The sequence below is a fragment of the Falco rusticolus genome, chromosome 7 (genome assembly GCF_015220075.1).
Source record: "Falco rusticolus isolate bFalRus1 chromosome 7, bFalRus1.pri, whole genome shotgun sequence".
NCBI lineage: Eukaryota > Metazoa > Chordata > Aves > Falconiformes > Falconidae > Falco > Falco rusticolus.
The window spans coordinates 33,272,821-33,292,729 of record NC_051193.1 but is presented as its reverse complement, the minus strand read 5'-3'; the positions used below and the strand labels follow the sequence as shown (position 1 = coordinate 33,292,729).

The 19,909-nt window shown below is 49.1% G+C and overlaps 1 protein-coding gene across 2 annotated transcripts; it reads right to left on the bottom strand.

The window, feature by feature from the left end:
* Positions 1-1,363: 1,363 nt before the first annotated feature.
* On the bottom strand, positions 1,364-15,451 carry CCDC198 (coiled-coil domain containing 198). Of its 2 annotated transcripts, none has more exons than XM_037395765.1 (6): positions 15,106-15,451; positions 11,853-11,929; positions 7,898-7,984; positions 7,117-7,215; positions 6,536-6,701; positions 1,364-4,103 (listed from the first exon to the last, which is right to left on the bottom strand). In XM_037395765.1, the coding sequence occupies exons 1-6, from the start codon at positions 15,320-15,322 to the stop codon at positions 3,859-3,861; spliced, it is 891 nt and encodes a 296-aa protein (XP_037251662.1). In that variant the 5' UTR covers positions 15,323-15,451; the 3' UTR covers positions 1,364-3,858. The 2 variants fall into 2 exon arrangements, with proteins under 2 accessions (XP_037251662.1, XP_037251663.1); XM_037395766.1 differs by having other exon boundaries at positions 6,536-6,608.
* Positions 15,452-19,909: the final 4,458 nt, after the last annotated feature.

The following is a 19,909-nucleotide window of genomic DNA, read 5'->3' as shown; positions in this document are numbered from 1 at the left end:
ATTTTTTCTGCTCGGGAGCAATAACAGATATTACAGCAACCTGGCTGCTTTTTTAAATACAGAGGTAAGGTTCATTGATGTCTCCTCTTATAAGTTGTGTATTTATTTACTAATGGTCTTGCCAGACATTGACTGCTGGTGCCGATTTCCCCCAGCTCAGTTGTCTGCTTCAGGCTGAGCATTATCATTGGGTTTTAAGGTTTCAGTAAAACCAGTTCAGCTAATCCTGACCGGGAAGAACTTGGTTTTACCCATGTTCATACCACCACCAGAAATATCTTATAACCATTCCACTAGGAAGATCAAATGCCCCTTATGCTTTGGGGCAGGGGTCTACCTGGCCTACATGGCCCCTTTCTTCAGGGCTGTGCTGTCTGCTGATGCCCATAGCCACATCATTCACTGCATAAAATCTCCACTTTGGTGAAAACTGAAAACATGAATTCTCTGAAGGTGCTGCGTCTGGGCTGAGCAGCTCCTGCCTCAGCAAGCTCCTGTGTGGAGACACGTTTAACCTGCAGGATGGGTCCAGCCTTGCCTCAAAGCTGAGAGGGTGTGTGAGATAGCCACGCAAATGCCTTTTTAACCAGCAGGTAACTCACCCCATCCAAGGACAGATAGAGGAAACCTCACCCCTGGAGACACCCCTTACTCCTTCTCTTGCGCTCTCAGCTATAAACAGAGTAAGTGACTGTTTTATATCACCTTCACAGCCCTTAGATAACCAGAATTAGGTCAGACAAATCTCACTCTACTTCCCTGCTCTGAAACCTTCCCTCTTGGCTCTTCTTCCTCTGACTATGCGTTGCTCTGCACCACCAAAATCAAAGCCTACACAGGTTTCCTCATCATTATCCTTTAAAACTCATCCTGCACCTGTGCCTGCCAGCCAGGATGCAGCAGTGCTGCAGCCCCTCCTCCCCGGGGGGCAGGCGAGCATCAAGGTGAGGGGGTCTGCTGATACACAGCCACGGGTTTCTGTGGTGTGTGACTTGGATTGAAGCTGTGTGCTCTGTTGAGTGGCAAGTTTCATCCTCTCCATATTTGACTGTAATGACTCAACCCTGAAACGATGAGCTAATATCGAGCATTTGGAATCGGGAGCTATTCGACAGAAAAACAGCCCTGTAAAGTCTTCCTTGTTGAGTTGCAGCACACATGTTGTGGGTTTTTTTCCATCTTCTGTAATTTGTAGAAAAGCCTAAGTTTCACCTTTAGTAATAGAGAGAACGTTTTCATTTCCAGCCTCTGGAAGGATGTTAGAAAACATGAGAAGAGGATGAGTTGCCATCTGCCCCTCTACAGGTTATGGTGAATTGATACAACCGAGGGCAGCGCAGTCAAACAATGTCGAGCACCAGAATTAGGAAGTGGGTTTTCTGATTTTATTGCCTCCATTAGAGCACATTTTGCACACTGTAAATTGATAAATTAATGCTCAGAGTCTCTTCTCTGCACAGTCTGTGATATGGATTGACTGGTCCACATACACTTCTCCATGGGCAGCACTCTTCCTCAGGGCTGGCAACATGATTATTGGAAAACTAATCAGCTCTATCTGAAATAAATTGCATTTCCACCAATTATAGCTTAATTGTTGACAGATGGGAACACAGAAGGGAGATGTGTCACATCATTAAGAGAACAGGTGTATAGACAAGTGCCAGATTAATTGTTCCAGCCCATTAAATCATTGACCTTTTCAGCATACCCTCAACGTCGAATCCAAAGCTCTCACGATATTTCCAGCTCACACATGGTGACCATGTTTATCAGCGAAGTTCTCAGGGCGTTTTTAAAACACACAGACTCATTAGCCACGAGCAGTTCTCCTATCTCATTAAAATAATTTTTGTTCTTCTTCCTTCTCTGTGTTGGGGTTTGTTTTCTTGGCTTTTCTGTGAAATCATGCATAAGTGCAGGCTTTCTCCAAGGAACAGTGTTCTCCATGAAGCATAGAGACAGGCTATACATTTAGGGATGTCAAAAAGAGAGAGAGGTGAAATCAGGACAGAGAAGCTCAGTGCTGGGAAGCTGTGCTGGAGGCTCCAGTTTTGATTTGGGGCTTTGGCTGTGATTTCCAACTCCCGCTCTGCCTGGGATTTTCAATAAAGCTTGAGCTAAATAGCATTGAAACTGAGTCAGCCACGGGTGTCTGATTCCCCTAAATACATGTAAAAACGTGTCGTCTGCTCTTTTTCTGGCTCTGTAATCCAGGAAGCTGAGGATGCAGGGCAGACACATCTAAAACAGCTTTGTGGGAGGTTGTGCAGGTTTGAGACAGTGATGCAGGACATGTTTCATCCATCCCAAGCTGCTCAAGCCCTGTGCTGTCCTGGATAATTGAGAACTGACTCCAGATCTAGTTATTCTGGATGCCTCGACTTGAAAAATTAGAGGATAAGATTTCCAGCTGAAGGAAAGGAAAGTCACTGTGATGGGAATTGCATTTGTTACTCCTGGAGTCCCTGCCCTGTGGCAATTAGCTGATTTGAAGATGTTTTACCCCCTGATAGTTTTAGAGACACCAGTTGCTTACGAAAGCAACCTAGGGAGACATGCAGGAGGCACAAGGAAGAGTGAATGCCCTTTGCCAGCTCTGCAACTGCAAACAGAAGCAAAATTGACTCTGGGAACCAGGCAGATCTTTTTGTCATGGCCAGGGCTGGTGGTGGGCTCTCTCCCTCCCTTGTATAGCGCTGGGGCCCTGCATATCCAGTTTGTCACATTGAAATCACTACGTGATGTGTAACTGTAATCTCGGTTTATATATGTGCTTGAATGACTTAATGTGTTCCAGAAAGCTGATGATTTACTGCAGTGGCCTTTACAGACCTATGAAGACAACCAGATAGGAGACAGCACAGGGTGAAGTTCCCTTTCAGATAACAAATGACTTTATAAGGAAAAGCAGATAATTTTATGAAAAAATACAGTTTAGGAGAGATGGAAACTGCAAGAATCTCTTCGATAGATCTGATACCCTTCATATAACCATCTTTTCCAATATACATGGAAATGTCTGATTGCAATGGGGCAGCTTGTTCAAACTCTGGGTGGACACAGGAGCCTTGACCAGCACCACCGGGGTAGTGTCTGCAGGAATCGCTGGGGATCCCTCAGTTTCTACCCTTCACTTTGCAGCACTGAACCCTGAACAGAGAAAACAAGTGACCAAAAGCCAGCTTTTTCAGAAGACTATCTACTATCTATAGAACGGGAGGTTAGAAGCAAAGAAAGTACATGTACTTCTGTATCTAGGGCAGGGGATGAGAGGAGATAAAAAAAAAAAATAATAATTAAAAAAGTTAAAAATGGAATTTTAGAAATGCCAGAGTATTTATTTTAAAGACTTCCTAAATGAATGTTTTTACCTTATATTTTGAACTGGGGGTTTGTGGTTTAGAAAAGGATATAAGGTTAAAAAGTCAAACAGAAAGGTTGAGTAACCCAAAGGCAAGCAAAACGTTTCATTTCAGTGGGAACTTCGTATTTGGGGTTAACCCAGAATTTTTTCCAGCTTCTGCTTGGGTTTTTTTTGCCAACCTCCTCCTCCTCCCTCTGTCCCCACTTCACTGTTGCTCAGTCCAAGCTCCTTTTTCCCTCAGATCAGTCCAAACTGCTTTTCCCCTCAGATATTTTGATTCAGCCACATAACCCAGACAGTCATTATTTACTCCACATCAGTGGTCTCCTCATTTCCAGCTGTCTTTTCCACTGGCCCATACTCCCAGAAATGCCGCTTACAACAAACATTGTGTCTCCACCCTCGGTCCACCCATCTGGGAGGTTTTCAGCCCCACCAGAGCTGCTGGGACATATTTCTTCAGCACATCTCTCTTGCCCCAAGCCATGCCACTAGAAATCCCGGTCAAAGAAGTCATCAAAGAGAGAAATTCTCTCTGTCTTGGTTCTCACAAGCATAGGTTTGCGGTGAATCTTCTCTTCCCTTTCCCAGTCCTCAGACCCTGTGCTGGAGGTGTCCCAGAACAGATCCTTCATCTGCGGCTCCCTGCAGAACCACAGGTCAACCTTCCTGCTCCTGCCTGGAGAGCGTTCGGCCCCGTCATGCTGCCTGGAGAGTCCTCCACCCCACGTATTCCCTTGAGGAGAGGAAAAAAAGAAAAAAAAGTCATAATTTTGCAGAGCTGCATGCCCAGTCCCCTAGAGTTTGGCTGGAAATGGCTATGGGCAGCTGGAGGCGTGCAAAGAAGATCCTGAGAGATCCCTCTAAGACTAGACTCATGCCCGGGGCCGGGCAGGGTAAGGTATAATATAAAGGTTTAATATACTCAGGATTATATTTGGTGAAATTATAGTCTGGCAAGAGGCAATATTGTTTTATCCCCAAGCAGAAGAGAGCTGAGGTGAAGAAACACAAGGGAATAGGAGCAGCCAAGTCTGTTCCCCTTTCTCCTGGTGAAAGTTCACTGCCAGACAAGTTTTTCACCGATTTAAGCGTTTTTACCCTCAGTGATACATTTCCAGCCTCTGCCGAAGGTTGTCACGTGCAAGCAACGCAGAACAGGGCTTGTGCCTCGGGGATGTCAGCACAAAGTGGCAGCTGAGATTTGCTTTGATTTCCCCTTCATTAGGGACAGTGAGGTCACCTTACGTGCCTTAGCACCTTCAACCCCCCCGGCTGCTCCCCCAGCCTGCATCAACCAGCGCAAGCACGAAGGACGGTAGGTCAGCACTCCAGATTCACGCTACCCCTGTTCCTGCTGCTCGCCTGTCCTCAGGGCCGGCGGGGGAAGGAAAAGCCCCTGCTCAGTGTTTGCTGGCATCACCGTCGCGCTGACCATGCCATGCTCCCTCCTGTGATGGACCACGTGCCCAAGGGAGCCTGAGATCTGTCACTGTTAAATGAATTGTACCTGATGCGTTTTCACATCAGATGTTGAAGTAACACGGAGCCATGGCTGGAAATCATCTAACCGGGAGCATCTCACCTTAATTACATATCACCCAGAGGGATGCAAATCTGCGATGGAAATTGCCTGGCCCTGGGCTGTGTGAAATGGTTTCCAAATAAAACTAAACCTGAAACGTGAGTAACCTCAGTGACTGTGAACATTTACCCCATGGTCATTTAAGAATGGCAGATGTCCAGAGGCTACATCATGCATGTGAATGCAACACATCGGTGGACCACGCAATGCTGAAGCCAGGAGCAAATCTCTGGCAGCTGTTGCTCGAGCAGTCCGTTCTCCACTTTTTTCCCTCTGCTGAACCCAGTTCCAGCTTCCCAATGTGCCCAAGGGTCTGCCAGAGAAGATTTACTGCAAGGTGTTGAACATTTTTTTTTGCGGTGTTGTGTGGGTACCCTCTTTCAGTCCTTCATGCATGTCAAAGGGGAGAGGCAAGGCTGACTGTTCTGCCAAAAAACAGTCTCAAAAGATCCCTGAAAATACCCAGCGATCTGTAATCATCCAGGTTTCCTTTTTGCGGCAAGGGATACATCACACATTTTTTCAGAGCAGAAAATTTTGGTATGTGACCAGCCTGGTGCAGTAGAAGAGATCTTCTGAAGCCTGCCCTGCTGGACCCCAGCTGAAGAGGTGAGCTGGCTGTTTGCACCCTGTGCACCACGTCTGCCAGGGAACAGCACAGTTGCGTACCCGTGGGTGCCTGCAGCTGCCCCAGTTCAGCCCTGCACTCCCTCCAGGAAGGGACCAGCTCTGTGCCCGCATGGGCCAGCGTGGGGCTGGGCTTGGCTTCAGCTCCCCAGCTGAGGATGGATGCGTGTTGTGGTGGAGACTGTGCCAGAGTAACTCATGTCTTGTGCTTGAAGGAAAGCTGTCAGGGCACATTTTAATCAGAGACTGCCAATGCTGCCAGAGTCACCACTGTGATGTTGTCACAGCCTGTGTCCACCTGAGCACACCCCAGGCTCAGGCAGGAGGTGTCCCATGCTGGGGCAGAGGGCAGGGGGCAAAACCTGGTAAAAGGGTTGGTCTTCAGGCAGTCATTTTCCTTTTTCTTTTTCTCCTTCATCCCTTTGGCCATTACGTTGGTGGAGCTTCAGAGGTTCCCCCCAGCCTGTGTATGCTCACCTTTGCAGCATCCTGTATGTTCACCACCTGGGACAGTTTTGCCTGATGGACTCCCTGACTCTCCACAGACGTGGGACCCCAGGGACACCCTCTGTCCTCATGCTTAGTTTGCTGTGTAGGGGACATGTGGGACAAGCTAAGACTTTCCTGTCAGTGAGAACTTGCTGCCGCAGGGGCCTGGCCCTAAGGACTTTGGTTTTACGCCCCTATGGCCAGTCCATGGCGCTTAACTCGCATCTGCTTGGGTCCGTTTGGGTGCTGTCAGAGAACCAGACCAGAGACCTGCGTCCTGTTCTGAGGCATCCCAACGCTTTGTCTTATGAACACATCTCTCCGCCTTCCCCCCACCAGTCTTTTGAACTTGCACTGTGCCACTGCAGGAGATGGAGCAGTGCAAGCAGCTTCCATGGGGAAACTTCTCTGACGACATTTAAGAGACTAGCGAGTTCTACATTGCCTTGGAAATTTATTCTACTTACCACGATCGTCTCCGTGAAAACACTGATTGTGCTCAGCAGGGACGAGGTCTTGGCTTTCGGCGCTGTTGCCTCTCTGGAAAGTGTCAAGAACTTTCTTTGGGCTGAATTCCTTGATTTTTTGTTTATTGATTTTTGCCTCCCTGTGGAGATTTCGCTTCAGCTCTGCCTGGGTTTGCAAATGAGTCGTCAACACAAGCACCAGAGGAGCAAACACATTTTAACAGCTCAATGCAGCATATCATTAGGGGGTTAGCGTTGAAAATAATTACACAGCTGAGTAGTTGAACCCAAGCAAATAGTATTTGCCAAACTGGGTATGTGATAGAGCATGAGCCGGCCAGAGATTTTTGGTTTCTCCATGAGCCGCAGCTAAGTGAGGGCAAAATGTTGGAAAATCCACAAATATACAGGGGCCCTGGGGAAGCTCCCCACCTCTCCTCTGCCTGAGCCATAGGAATGCTTCGTTTGACCTTCCCAGCAAGAGGCTTCAAGCATCCCAGTCCGTGGGAGAGGCACTGGGGATGGGCAGACCCCCATACGAGTGTATACCCAGCCTCTCCCCAAATCCATCTCAGCATTACCTCTCGGCGCTTGCGGGTCAAGTCCAGCATCTGCAGCTTGTGCAAGTGCTGACGTCTGCCAGGGAGGTGTCTTGGGCTTTGCCCCCTCTTCTCCAGAGCCTACGAGGTATTAAAAAATGTAAATAAATACACCTGCAGGTTTTGAAAGAGAACGGAACAGCCGCCAGCTTGCAAACCCACGCCCAGCCCCTCAGGGCCTCCCCAGATAAAGGCAGCCAGCATCTCCCTGTGCAGCCAACTTGCAGAAATTTATCACAGATTTCCACTGTGCTTGCAGTTTATCTCACAGCTCTGGGGCATGATGGAAAAAAAAAATCGTCATTAAAACAATGTACACATGCTTCTTCCCCCCAAGGTGTTACTACTTTGAGCCGGCTGTCCAAGAAAATTTCATCATCCAAAGGAAGGAAACACTTTTGCACGTTTGGGACTGCCAGCAGTGGTTACAGCACACAGCGCTTGCGGTCTTCTCCCTGCCAGCTGCAAGTGACGGGTTCGAGTTGCTCAGGTTTAAAGAGTGGTCCTCAAACCTTTAGCCTCAAAAATATTTAAGGTCCTGGCTCAGCAGGTCCTCATTCAGGCAACTGTCACGCTGGAGATTCAGAAGCTTTCCCCTTGTTTCCTTTCACCCACACACCAGTGTTTCAGCAAGTTCCCAGGCTCAGCCAGGGACAGTAGTGCAGCCAGTGCAAACCAGAACTCCTTGGGATGCCCAAACTGTGAGGGAAAGGAGCCTGCAGCCAGCAATGACTCACGCACAGGGCTTGACCTGTGTGCTTACCTTCATTCTGGGGACTGGAGACACTTCTTGCTGACTCCAGGGCTTTGCAGGAGCAATTGCTTGCACAGGACCAGCAGGTTCAAGCCTCTGCAAGTCCAATATTTATAATATTCAGCGTTGGTTGTTCCATACAATCATAAAAACTGATATGAAACTACCTTGACGTTTTTCTAGCTCCAATTCTGGCCCAGCTGCTTAGAATAGAGGGAAGAGATTGACATCTCTAGTGGATGCTCAGCGAGATGAACACTTTGGTCCTTCAGGAGAAGACAAAACTGGGGGGATCTCCTGCATTACAGTCAAAGCAGCAAAAACCCAGTTTGACACTAGTTGCATGCCTGTAGGTATTTCTCTTTGAGTCTCAACAGTGCCCAAGACCAGGGTGAAGACATACCCCAGCTGGGATTGCTTCATGTCAAAGCTGAAGCGTGGACACATATCATAATTTAATAGAAAGTCTCCTAGCAGGTCATCCAAGGGTAGATCCCAGTTACTTGAGACCCAGAGCACCGTCCCCAGTGTCTAACCAATCTCTTTTACATTAACCTAAGACCTTTCCCTGCAGAACTGTGCGTGGTACAAAGTGCCTTTCCTGGAGGCTAATGGAAGTGGGCAGAGACTTGCTTTACAGACTGCTCTGAGCATGGATTGTTATCTTAAGGAGCTAAGTTACCTCCTTAGATGATGCCAAACTACTAGATGATACTGGGTCATTTCATGGCTTGATATTGCTGGTGTCCCCTTCTAGGATGGCAGCTCAGTACGGCTTCCGTAAAAATTAAAGGGAGCATCAAGGACTTCATCGGTAAGACCTGACTTACACTTTATGAGGGACATCATTAACTCCTTGAATACGAACTAGTGTCCAATAAATGGTGACATGTCTCTGCGTGCACTGAACTGCTGCCAAAGCCTGAGCTATAATTTTGAAGCATCCTCTAAATCAGTGCAAAAATGCAGGAGAAAAGAAGTCAGCAGCATCATGTAAAGGGGGAATTTCCCGTTAGCCAACACCAAGTTCACCTGTCTCTCAGCATCAAAAAAAAAAACCCCACAAAACTGAATATGAAACTTAAAAAATGGCACTAGATGGCAGCATGTGACACCACAAACTGTGGTCTGGGCTGTGCATCACTCCCGAGGTGCCATCAAGGCAGCCAGCGGCAGGTCACTGAAGGCACAGAAACTCCCACATCTATCTGCCCATCTCGCTGTGCCTGGCAGGGAAGCCAGTTTTTAGGCTTTCGGATAAAGTTCTGTCACAGGCTGGAAAACTGACTCTTTTCTTTCATCTCTGTGAACCTCACAGGATTTTTCTCTGCAAATACGCTCTGACCGAAATCCTCTAAAAGTCCTTGAGAAGGACACGTCATCCTGCTCTGCTGTCTTTGAAAATATTCCCATAGGAAAAAAGCCTTTTGCTGGAGCTGTTTACAGTCCCTAACAGCAACGGCAGAAGTATGGGGTAGGATTAACAGTGTCTTCATCCTGCAGTGAGTATTATCAGTGTTTAAATAATACATTAATACAGCCATAATGGAATTAAGATCAATGACAAAAAATTACGTGCAGTTAGGAGATTTCTAAAGGTGGCTGTGATTCCACGTGACAGTTCACACGGCGTAGCTGGGCTCCTTCCAGGTGCTGCCGCCTCATCCTCCCACCAAATCCAGGGACATGTTATTCAATAGTTGGTGGCCACCCATGCTCTCTGAAGCGACCAGTCATGGCCAGAGCCACAGCCCTAAGTGGAGCGGGTTTAACTGACCCTGTCTGGTGGCAATTCTGTCCTTTATTATAGTAAAAAGACCTTAATCACCTCAAGGAAGGCTTGAGCAAAGCACCCCAGCTTCAGCAGGTGTGCTGTTGGGCAACATATGGAGCAGGTTTGTCACCAAATTTTGGGAGAGCGGAGATGCTCTCAGGGAGAAACAGGGGTGTCTCAAAGCAGTGCAGGGAGGCAAGATGTTTGCCTAAGGATTTTAATTGCAAGGGGTAATAGAGGTGGCTGGGAAGGAGGATTACCAGTGTGGGCAGCTCTTTGCTGCTGTAACGCACAGCAGTGCCGGGGCTGCTCGAAGCTGCAGGACCCACGGGAGTGCTACAGAGGCACACAGCCAGGTGGGACACGTACATCTCTTCCAGAGATTAAACAGCCAGGAACTGTGTTCGGCCCCATTTATCCCCCAACCCCGAGGACTCCCTCCAGCTGCCTAGTTAGGCTGCTGATACGTCCCATTACAGCTGGGCTCTTTTAGAGTGGTCTCAGCAGCAGGTACAACATTGGTCTTTAATTTCTAATTGAAAGTCCTGCCTACATGAGAGCAGGGGTGGGGGCGTGTGGTTATTTCCAGCAGCTGAGTGGTTTCCCAAGTAAAACACCCTGCTGCACCTGTGCTTGGAGGGGTTTGGACAAGTGGTTCTTTTTCCCTGCCTGATTTTATCCCTCTGAGACCTCTTTGCTCTCAGTTTTGAAGCCCCTGGACCTGGGTCAAGCAGCAGGGAAGAAACACAGCTAAAAGCCTCAAGCAGGAGTTCTGAAAGAGAAAGTTCTGAGGAGTAAAGTGGAAGAGCTGTAGCTCTGGGGCAATCCAGAGCAGGGCTGAACCTGGTGTCTACAATGACCTTCTGTGGGCACATAGGGAAGAGGGGAGAACTGAGTCTGAGTCAAACTCTGGCAGCTTTGCATCCTCAGTGATGAGCAGGTAAGAGATTGAATGTTGGAAGGTGTGCTGGCGGGTATGGGAGGGTGTGGAGAAGCAATGAAAAGTCAGGTGGAGCACAGAAAGCAGTGTGATTCTCGGGCTTTGGGTTTTAAATAACCGGATTTATGGCAAGAGTTGTACGATCCTGGTAATACAGCTCCAGCTTGGCCCTGCGAGCACATGGTGGGGGGTCTCCAAGGCCTGAGCCCCACCCCAGTTTTGTATTGTATGTAAGCATCAGTGCAGAAAAATAACAGCACAGAAAACGCATGTGGAGGGCTTCTTGTCACTGTTGTTTTTTAGTTTTCTTTTAATGAAATAGCAACTTTAGTCTTTGTGCAGCATGGTATGTTAGCTGTGTCTCCTTTCCTCCTCTGCAGTAAATTATATGGATATAAATATATCTCTAGAGTGCTAGTTATGTTATGGTGACTCCTGGGGGGGAAAGCCCAATTGCCAGGTCAGGCAGAGTCATGGGTTTCAGGGCTGGGAGGGGAAGGGATCTGGGAAGTGTAAAAAGGGGAAAGGAAGGAATTCAAGGAGGAATGAACAAATTTTTGGGGGGGGATTTTTTTTTATGCCTCTAGATATACAGGGGTGTGTATGCATATGTATATACCATGCTGTTGAGAGGAGAAGGTAAAGGTATGTGTGGGTACATAGCGTGCATAGCAAATATGGAATCCTAAAATACTTGCTCTGTATTTTCACCGACCCCATTGCAAAGTGCGTCTGTCTGCTGGTACCAGACACTGGTGGGATATTTGGCCTGAAGAGGCAAACCCAGCCCCACATGATGCAAGTTGGACCCCTTCTGCCAAGGGCTTAGTCTTGGCCACATCAGCCACATGGGAGCACTAAAATTTGGCTGGGGCATGTGTCTGCACTGGGTGCCTCCATAGCATGTGAGGGCTGGCCAGCGAGGAGTCGGGCAGGTGGGCAAAGTCCAGGGCCTGGCTGCACTGGCCCCTCTTTGGCTGTTTTAGAAGATGTAGCCTTTGTCTTGTGCTAAGGAACCAAAAATAACTTCTCTGCGGTCAGTATATCTGCTCTGGCCCAGATAACAAACTTGGGTGGTGATAAAGCTCATCTAGGGAGGATCATCTAAAGGCAGGACCTCCTGCTTGCGTTACTGTATGGTATTTGTTTTCCCCTCTGTGGTGCTGTGACTTGTGCCCATGTCCCCGAGAAAGCCCACGTCAACAGGTCGATAAGAGCAACTCATAGGGAGCTTTTCAAACTCGCCTTACTTGAGGTCTTCGAGGTGGGTGCTGCTTAATGATGCTGGCTTCTCCCTTTTCTGGCACGGTGTTGAAAGAAAGGGGCCCTTAAAGATGAAAGAAAAAGTGGATGAAGTAACTATTGGGCGATCATCAGCTGCTAGGCTGTACTCAGCAATGTTTTTCTGCTCTATTTTTTAGTTGACATGTCCTACTAAAGTGTCTCTTGGCGTACTCCAGGAACATGTGGTATAAAAATTATTCTATTAGCTGCAGAAATAAAGTGAGGATGTACCTGTGCCTGAGGCATCTAAAAAATGTCTGCCACATGCCTCTCCTACTTCCCTCTACAACCTCTCATTCATCTTGTATGTGACAATAACCATCCTCTGCAACTCCTGTGGCCTCCTCAACTCCCTGGGTCCCACGTGCGACCAAGGGTCCTTTTCTCTTGCCACAACCTGTGACCGTCAGCTGGCCAAGAAACCTCTGAGCTTTGCCCCTTTCTCACTGCCTGCCCTTTTGAAGCAGGGAACAGGCAGCAGTTTGAGTCTTTTCTTTGCTGCTCAGTGCCTGAGACTTTATAACTGTTACTTCTTAGTTCCACCAAAAAAATATCTCTGATGCTTTTACCAACCACAGCAGAACTGGGATGCAGCCAGCCAGTGCGCTCAGAATTTAGTGGGTTACAGTCGGACAAGTGGTACAATCACAGAACCTCATCTTTGGAAATCAGCCTGAAATAAGGTGCTACACCCCCAGCACTCGCCTGTTAGTTATTAAAGCAGTGCTTTTGCTGAGGCCTGAATGTGACCTGAGCTCAGGTCTGTCCTGCACTGATGCTCTCAGCTGGCTGCCTTTCCCTCCCGCCCCTTGCGCAAATAAATACTTGCATGCGCAGTAAGTATTTGGCTTACAAAAGAGTTTTTCTATTCCATCTGCTCTCCAAAAAAACTGTCCTGGGTCATTGAAATGCCATTTTATATGGTGGAGTCAAGTGAGTTGTTGCTGAGCAGCTTCTGTTCCCGTGTGGTGGGAGCCCCAAGGTGGCCACAGGGGAGGAGACTTGGGGATAAGGTGCAGGAATTACATTATAGCTGATGCTAAATGTAATAGTTATATTAAAAAGAATAATTTGGAGGTGACCTTATGGGGACTTCAGTGGTCCCTTTAAATGAGCCCGATGGAAGATTGCCAAGGCAGGGCACTTGGACAAGACAGAGGAGGTGAAGGAGCATGTTGGGGTATGGGAAGAGATGGTGACTCCATCAGATAAATGTTTGCTGGGCTCTGCAGAGCACCAGCAATGATTAACCACTGAGCAAAGCTGCGGCTGCTCCACACATGCAGGAATGTGTCCCTGAAGTGAAAATTTCCAGTGCAGGAGGCTTCTCCATAGACAATCTTCAGCTGCTGAGGAACATGTACTGAAACAGCAGCTTGTAATAGCAAGAGGAGGGTGATTAAATTATTGCTTCTCAATCTGCAGGAAAAATTGGTGCATAGGGAATTTCTAATGGGGAAGTACAATGTAAGGAGGTGGCTTGTGGTGCTGGGAACATGGCACAGGCAAGGGGCTGGGACTCGGAAGAAGGTTGTTCTGGTGAGAGGTATGGCTTTGGGGAATTTCTCCCTTGTGAGATTTGATGGTTTGTTTTGTGTGTGTTTGGTTTGGCGTTTTTTGTTTGTTTGTTTTAAATTATTTCCACTCATTCTATCCATGCTTATGTCTTGTATGAGACTTGCCCTTATCCTCTGTAGACACAGAACTGGGGGCCAAGTACTTGCTGTCCCCGAACCTGCTTGTTCCTGGTGCAGGGATGGTCCCTGGCACACCTGCATGATGCCAGCAATAGAGACCATCGCCTCACTGTACCGTGCTGCCAGTGCCAAGCCCGAGCTGAAGGCGTTCTCATGGCTTTTATTTTTCACCCTTGCACTCCAGTAGCAGCAGATTCTCCCCACTGGAGGAAGTGGGATTTAACACAAGTCAGGATGAACCATCATAAACCAAACAAAACTTACTCTCTTGGAGGCTTTGCTTATTTAGACAGCAGCTCAAGCTAATACGTCGCTCAAGTACTCTTGAGCATACTCTTTTTATTTCTGAAAATGAAAAGTAATAGAAAATGACATTTATTGAGGGATTTTAAAACTTTTTATAAAAATATATGGTTCTTTACAAGCACTTGTTAAATGCCCAGTGATGATAGTTTTCCAGAACAGGAATATTTGGTCGTACTTGCTGTCATGAAGTACTTGAAGCCCCCTGCTGTACAGCCAGACCTGATCTGTATTCTCTCCAAGACCTCCAGCTCTGGGAACGTCACTCTATTGTGCCAGAGGTTTATTTGCTTTCACAGTTTACCTGATGCCTCTTGGTGAATGACCCTGAAGGAAATATCTACCCCCCGGTGAAGCAGCACTGCTTAATGCTGCTCGGTGTGTGTCAGAAATCCGTTTTTGGAAATGGAAAAGCAGGGAGGAGGGTGCTAGGGCTGCTGATCCTGCGTCCTCTGCGCTGCCCTTTCTCAAACCACTCCGGCGTTCGTGGGCATTTCTCCCTACGCCCAGCTAACACGGCTGGGGAGGCCGTTCGTCACCATCCCACTCGTTGTACAGAGCTACACATCCACTTTCAGATGGGTCCAAACCTCCTTCCTCACCTCCAGGAAGGGCTTGGGTATGGATGGAATTTAAACCCTGCTCTGAAAGGCTGCAGGAGAGGCTGCACGGCGCCACTTGTAGAAAAACACACACAGCTATATAGTGTCTGCCTTCCTCTGCCTCTTGGCTTATGAAATTAGCCCTGTGCAAGACATGGCTATGATTTTTTTTGATGCTGAGTTTTACCCTGCTGAGCACATTACCCAGAATCGAATTCTAATTAAGCTAATGATTTTATATACCCAGCAGCTGCAGGTGAGCAGGATGCATATATGGCCAAGAGTTATGGGGCTGCTGTGCAAGGGCTTGCTCAGACTCAGGCTGGGGTCATTGCGTGCCAGGACGATGCTGGGGAGTGGGGCCATGCCCAGAGGGATGACTGATGGAGTAAGGATCCTGAAATCTGGTGACCCAGATGCTTTCTGAAACAGGTCTGGGGGAATGAGTTTTCCCAAAGCTAAAATGTCCTGGAAATGGCAAAAAGCTGCTGATGCAGAATGGCATGTGCACGCCCCTGCACCCAGCCCATGCTGCAGCAAGCAAACCAACAGCCCCAGCTGAGCCCCCTTGGTTCTCTGCCCTGCACTTTGCAATATTTCAGTGATGACCTCCTTACCTGTAGAAGCTCTCCCATACCAGGTTTCCCGGAGAGGTGGAAGTTCCTGGTGAAAGGTGGGTTTTCCCCACTTTGCTGCAGCTGGCGGGTGCAGGCTGGGCTGTCCCAGCACACCAGGGAGCTGGTACGGGGTGGCAAGAGCAGGCATGTCCTCCCCAGCACCCATTGGTGCCACCTTGGTCACCTTGGGGTGCGCCTTGGAAGAGCTCAGGCCCATTCTGCAGGGCGGTGGCTTTGAAAGGAGAAGGAAAATCCGCTCGCACACTGTCCTCCCTGAACATGGAGGGGCCTTTGTGAGCAGCTTTGGAGCCGGAGGAGCTCCCTGCCAAGGCTGGGGCTGGCTCCAGTGGACATGCTCACACGTCCTTCCCAGGTCAGTTAAACATTGACCCATCCCTGGCCATTCCCCCGCAGGGACGAGAGGAAGCTGCTGCTAACAGAGAAGTGGAAAGCAGCTCAAGGAGCCAGCACCAAGCTCCAGGGAAGCTTTGATTTTCACCTGCAAGTGGTTTTCAACCAGGAGCACCACCTTAGCTGACTGTTGGGTGAGATGCAGGTATTTCTACAAGCAGCTCTCTTGCTAAATCTTCAGGGTTTGGAAGGGAAATTCGATCCTTGAAGAACAAGAAGGGTCAAACTGTCTCCCACCCCCCATGGGAGAAGCGGTCTAGGGACAGGGGCTGGCCAGGGAGCATCACCCACCCTTGCTCCTGCCAGAAAAAATGCAGCTTCAGCACAAACCCACCTGAAAATCCAGGCCAAAGTGAGTCATATTTTCAAATGAAAATACAAAATCAACACCCTGCTTTTCTCCTGAGTTTCTCAGTGCTTAATGTCTATTTTTCCTTCCCCCTCCCCTGCTGAGAACAGGTAATTCCTGTTAAGCAGCTTGTGAAAACTGTGAATTAAATGCAATGATGGATGTGTCGGAGCAGTGGAAAACCTACGTGGATGTTAAAGCTAGTGTCTGTTGTGCTGTATTTGGGTGTTTCACCTTGGGTGCAATGCTGTGGCCTTGGCCCTGCCAAAGTCCTCGGAGGGTTCCCCTGCTCCACATGCCACCGAAGCCCCCCTCTTGGCCAGGTTTCTTTCCAAGCCATATGGGTTTTGCCACCTGCCACGCAGGATGGCACCACAGCCTGTTGCACAGTGATTTAGGGAAGGGAATTGCAAAGGGACGGATATACCTGGGGTTGATACTGCTCCAAGCACTTAATCTCTGAGCGAAGAGATGCTCCTTGCAGTTAAAGGTGATGCAGTTCCTTCTGGCTGGATCATGAGTGCCAGGTCCCACCCCCCTTGCTGCAGTACAGCTCTGTGCCTCAAGGATGTTAGCCTGACAGCACTGCACAACACCTTAATGCTGCATCAGTTAATGACCGGTATCACCCAGCAAATCCCTAAACAGGCACACGCTGCAACACGGGGAGTTCCACCTGAATGTAAGGAAAAACGTCTTTACCGTGAGGGTGCCGGAGCGCTGGGCCGGGCCGCCCAGAGAGGCGGTGGGGTCTCCTTCTCTGGAGACATCCAAACCCGCCTGGGCTGTGCAGCCCGCTCTAGGAGACCCTGCTTGAGCAGGGGGTGGGCTGGGTGAGCTCCAGAGGTCCCTTCCAGCCCCGCCAGGCTGGGGTCCTGTGATTTTCCCATGGAGGGGCAGAGTTTTTTACTCACCTGCACATGGAGCAAAGGTGAACCAGGGGGAGGATTCAGCACAGGGCACCAGTCTCACATCCAACTGCAAGAGCAGATTGCCTCTGCCTTAAAACTACTCCTTAAAATGAGTTTTAAATTACAAAAGACACAGGCACAGGAGGAGATGGAAGCTGGGTGGCATGGATTTTTGCCAAAATAACACCTGGACTTTATGCAAATCTTCAGTGAGTAAAGCAGAAAGAATTGTAACAATGAAATAATCTAGCACTGTTTCACTGGCTGGAATGCGTACTGGTGTGGCTAATAGATCCCATTATTATGCATCTGTAACGCTAAGAAATATGGCTTGTTCCTCTCTCTGCTGCTTGTCACTTGCATTAACAAGGGATGTTCATCTTATCCCAGCCAAGGCTGAGGATACCGGTGGTGCTGATGTAACGCTGCCTGCAGTGCCTGGTCGCGGAGCCCTGCGGTGAGGGTGCGTGCAGGCAGCGATGCTCAAGGCAGGTTATCACAGCACGTTTTGCTTTTCTTCCAGACAGCCAGGCCCTGGCGTGAAGGAGAGTCTGATAGTGTAGCTGCCAGATCGAAACCGGCATTTTCCATGGGGTGGAAATGAGACAGCGCAACTGAAATGAAACCTTCACGTTGCTGGGGATGATAGAAGGGCTCGTCAAAGATGCCCACAGTGGCAACAGCAGCCACATCTGATTGGTCACTTGACAGCAGTGATTATCGGTTTGCATTCCTCTAATGGATAACGCATCACACAAAACAGCCTCTGTTTATTGTCTGATTTCTTGCGTTTAATACATTTTCTCTAGCTGAAAGGCTGAGCTGCACTCTAAGGAAAACAATTACCTTCCTCACTTAATAAGGATGATAAACTGGGGGTTGGGCAGCAGATGAATGACAGGACTTTAAGGAATTGGTGAGTGAGATGCACATCCCTGGAGAGCTCATAAAAGCTGGGCTGCAGGAAAAACCATGGGCTCAGTACTGGGGTCACTTTGCAGACAGCACCAAGCTGGGAGCGGGAGTGTTGATCTGCCAGAGGGCAGGAGGCTCTGCAGAGGGGTCTGGGCAGGCTGGGTCAATGGGGCAAGGCTGGTGGTGTGAGGTTCAACCAGGCTCAGTGCTGGGTCCTGCCCATGGGTCACAGCAACCTCGCGCAATGCTACGGGCTTGGGAAGGAGCAGCTGGGAGCTGCCTGGTGGAGAAGGACCTGGGGGTGCTGGTCGACAGCCGGCTGGACATGAGCCAGCAGTGTGCCCAGGTGGCCAAGGAAGCCAGCAGCATCCTGGCTAGTGTCTGAAACAGTGTGGCCAGCAGGACTAGGACAGTGATGGCCCCCCTCTGTGCGGCAGTGGTGAGGCTGCACCTTGAATAGCACGTTCAGTTTTGGGCCCCTCACTTCAAGAGGGATGCAGAGGTGCTCGAGCGTGTCCAGAGAAGGGCAATGGGGCTGGGGAAGGGTCCGGAGCACAGCTCTGACGAGGAGCCCCTGAGGGAACAGGGGGGGTTCAGCCCAGACAAAAGGAGGCTGAGGGGAGACCTTGCCGCTCTCTCCAGCTGCCTGACAGGAGGGTGTAGGCAGGTGGGGGTCCGTCTCTGCTGCCAGAGGACAAGAGGAAACGGCCTCAAGTTGTGCCAGGGGAGGTGTAGATTGGGGATCAGGAATAACTTCTTCACTGAAAGGGTGGTGAAGCACTGGAACAGGCTGCCCGGGGAGGTGGTGGAATCACCATCCCTGGAGGTGTTTTTGAAATGCGTAGATGTGGTGCTTGGGGACAGGGTTTAGTGGTGGGCTTGGTGGTGCTGGGTTAATGGTTGGACTTGATCTCAAAGGTGTTTTCCAACATGAAAGATTCCATGAAAGCATCTGGGTACAATGCAACCAAGGGATTAGATACCTGCTTGCCCCTGGGGATCAGGGGCACTCATGGCTGCTGTGGTGGTCACTGCCTGGAGCTAGTGGTGGGGTCGGGTTGCAGGAGCAAATCCCCTGACCACCCACAGCAGGGTCTGGGGGGAGCGTGGTGGTGGCAGAGAGGGGAAAGCCTTCCCCAGCCCTGGTTCAACCCTCAGCTTTGTGCACTGTGCAGGCAGCAGCGTGGGGGATGCTCGCCCCTAGCAGAAAGCCTGGGTTGGGTTAGGCGATGTCTGCTAAGCCTGATGTGAGGCAGAAAGTGGCTGCTGGGCTCGGCTCTTCTCCCTGGAGAAATGCAAGGCTGATCGCTAGTCTCTGGAGATGGGACGTGCACAGGGCCTGCTTGTAGAGAGTGACAGGCTGGCAGAGTAACACACTGTGCCCCTGGCCATGGAGTGTCTCGAGTAGGGGAAAACTGACTCAGACACAGGGATTTCACGTGATCCCTGTGTACTACTCCATGAGGTTCCTTGAAGGATCCAGTTCTGGGCCTGAAGATGCTGCCATGAGGCCGCTTGCCAAAATATACTCATCAATGCATACTAAAAGGAAACGTTTGTTTTTCCCATGTGTTCAGTTTGGCAGGAGCTAGTTTCAGTAAAACACATCTCTCAAAACTATCTAGTACTGTAAATGAACATATCAACTCCAGAATCGGCTTGGGGTGGTGCGCAAGCTGTCATGTACTATGTGTTTTTAGCTGTATTGTCCCATCAGTATCTCCTGTTGGATATAATCCATTTCCTTAGACTCTTTTTAACGTTTAGCTCCTTTTGAAAGCAGCGTAAGAGTAGCTGGGCCCATATTCTCAAATGCTGGAAGAGATTTTTAAAAGATCACGTATGTGTGTCTGTGTGTGTAGCTAAACCTTAGGCCTCCGGTTTTAGTGTGAAGGGGATGGTTGGTTGGATTGGCTTCCACAGCCCTAATTCTGCAGCAGTGTGATGAAGGACTCCGACTTTGGTGGGTTTGGTTTGGTGGTTTTGGGTTTTTATAATATACACAGGTATTTTGTCAGCTCTGCTGGTCACAAGGAACAGTTTAGACATGACTGTTAAAAGATAACCATCGAATCAGCGGGAGTCAAACAAAAAGGTGCTTTTGTTACTATTCACATGCATTGCTTTGCAGCAGTATTAAGCCCTAATGGCTGTGGGGACAGGCTGGCTGCCTGCCACCCTCCAGCCTTGTCACTGCCACCTCTGCTCCTGGAGCCAG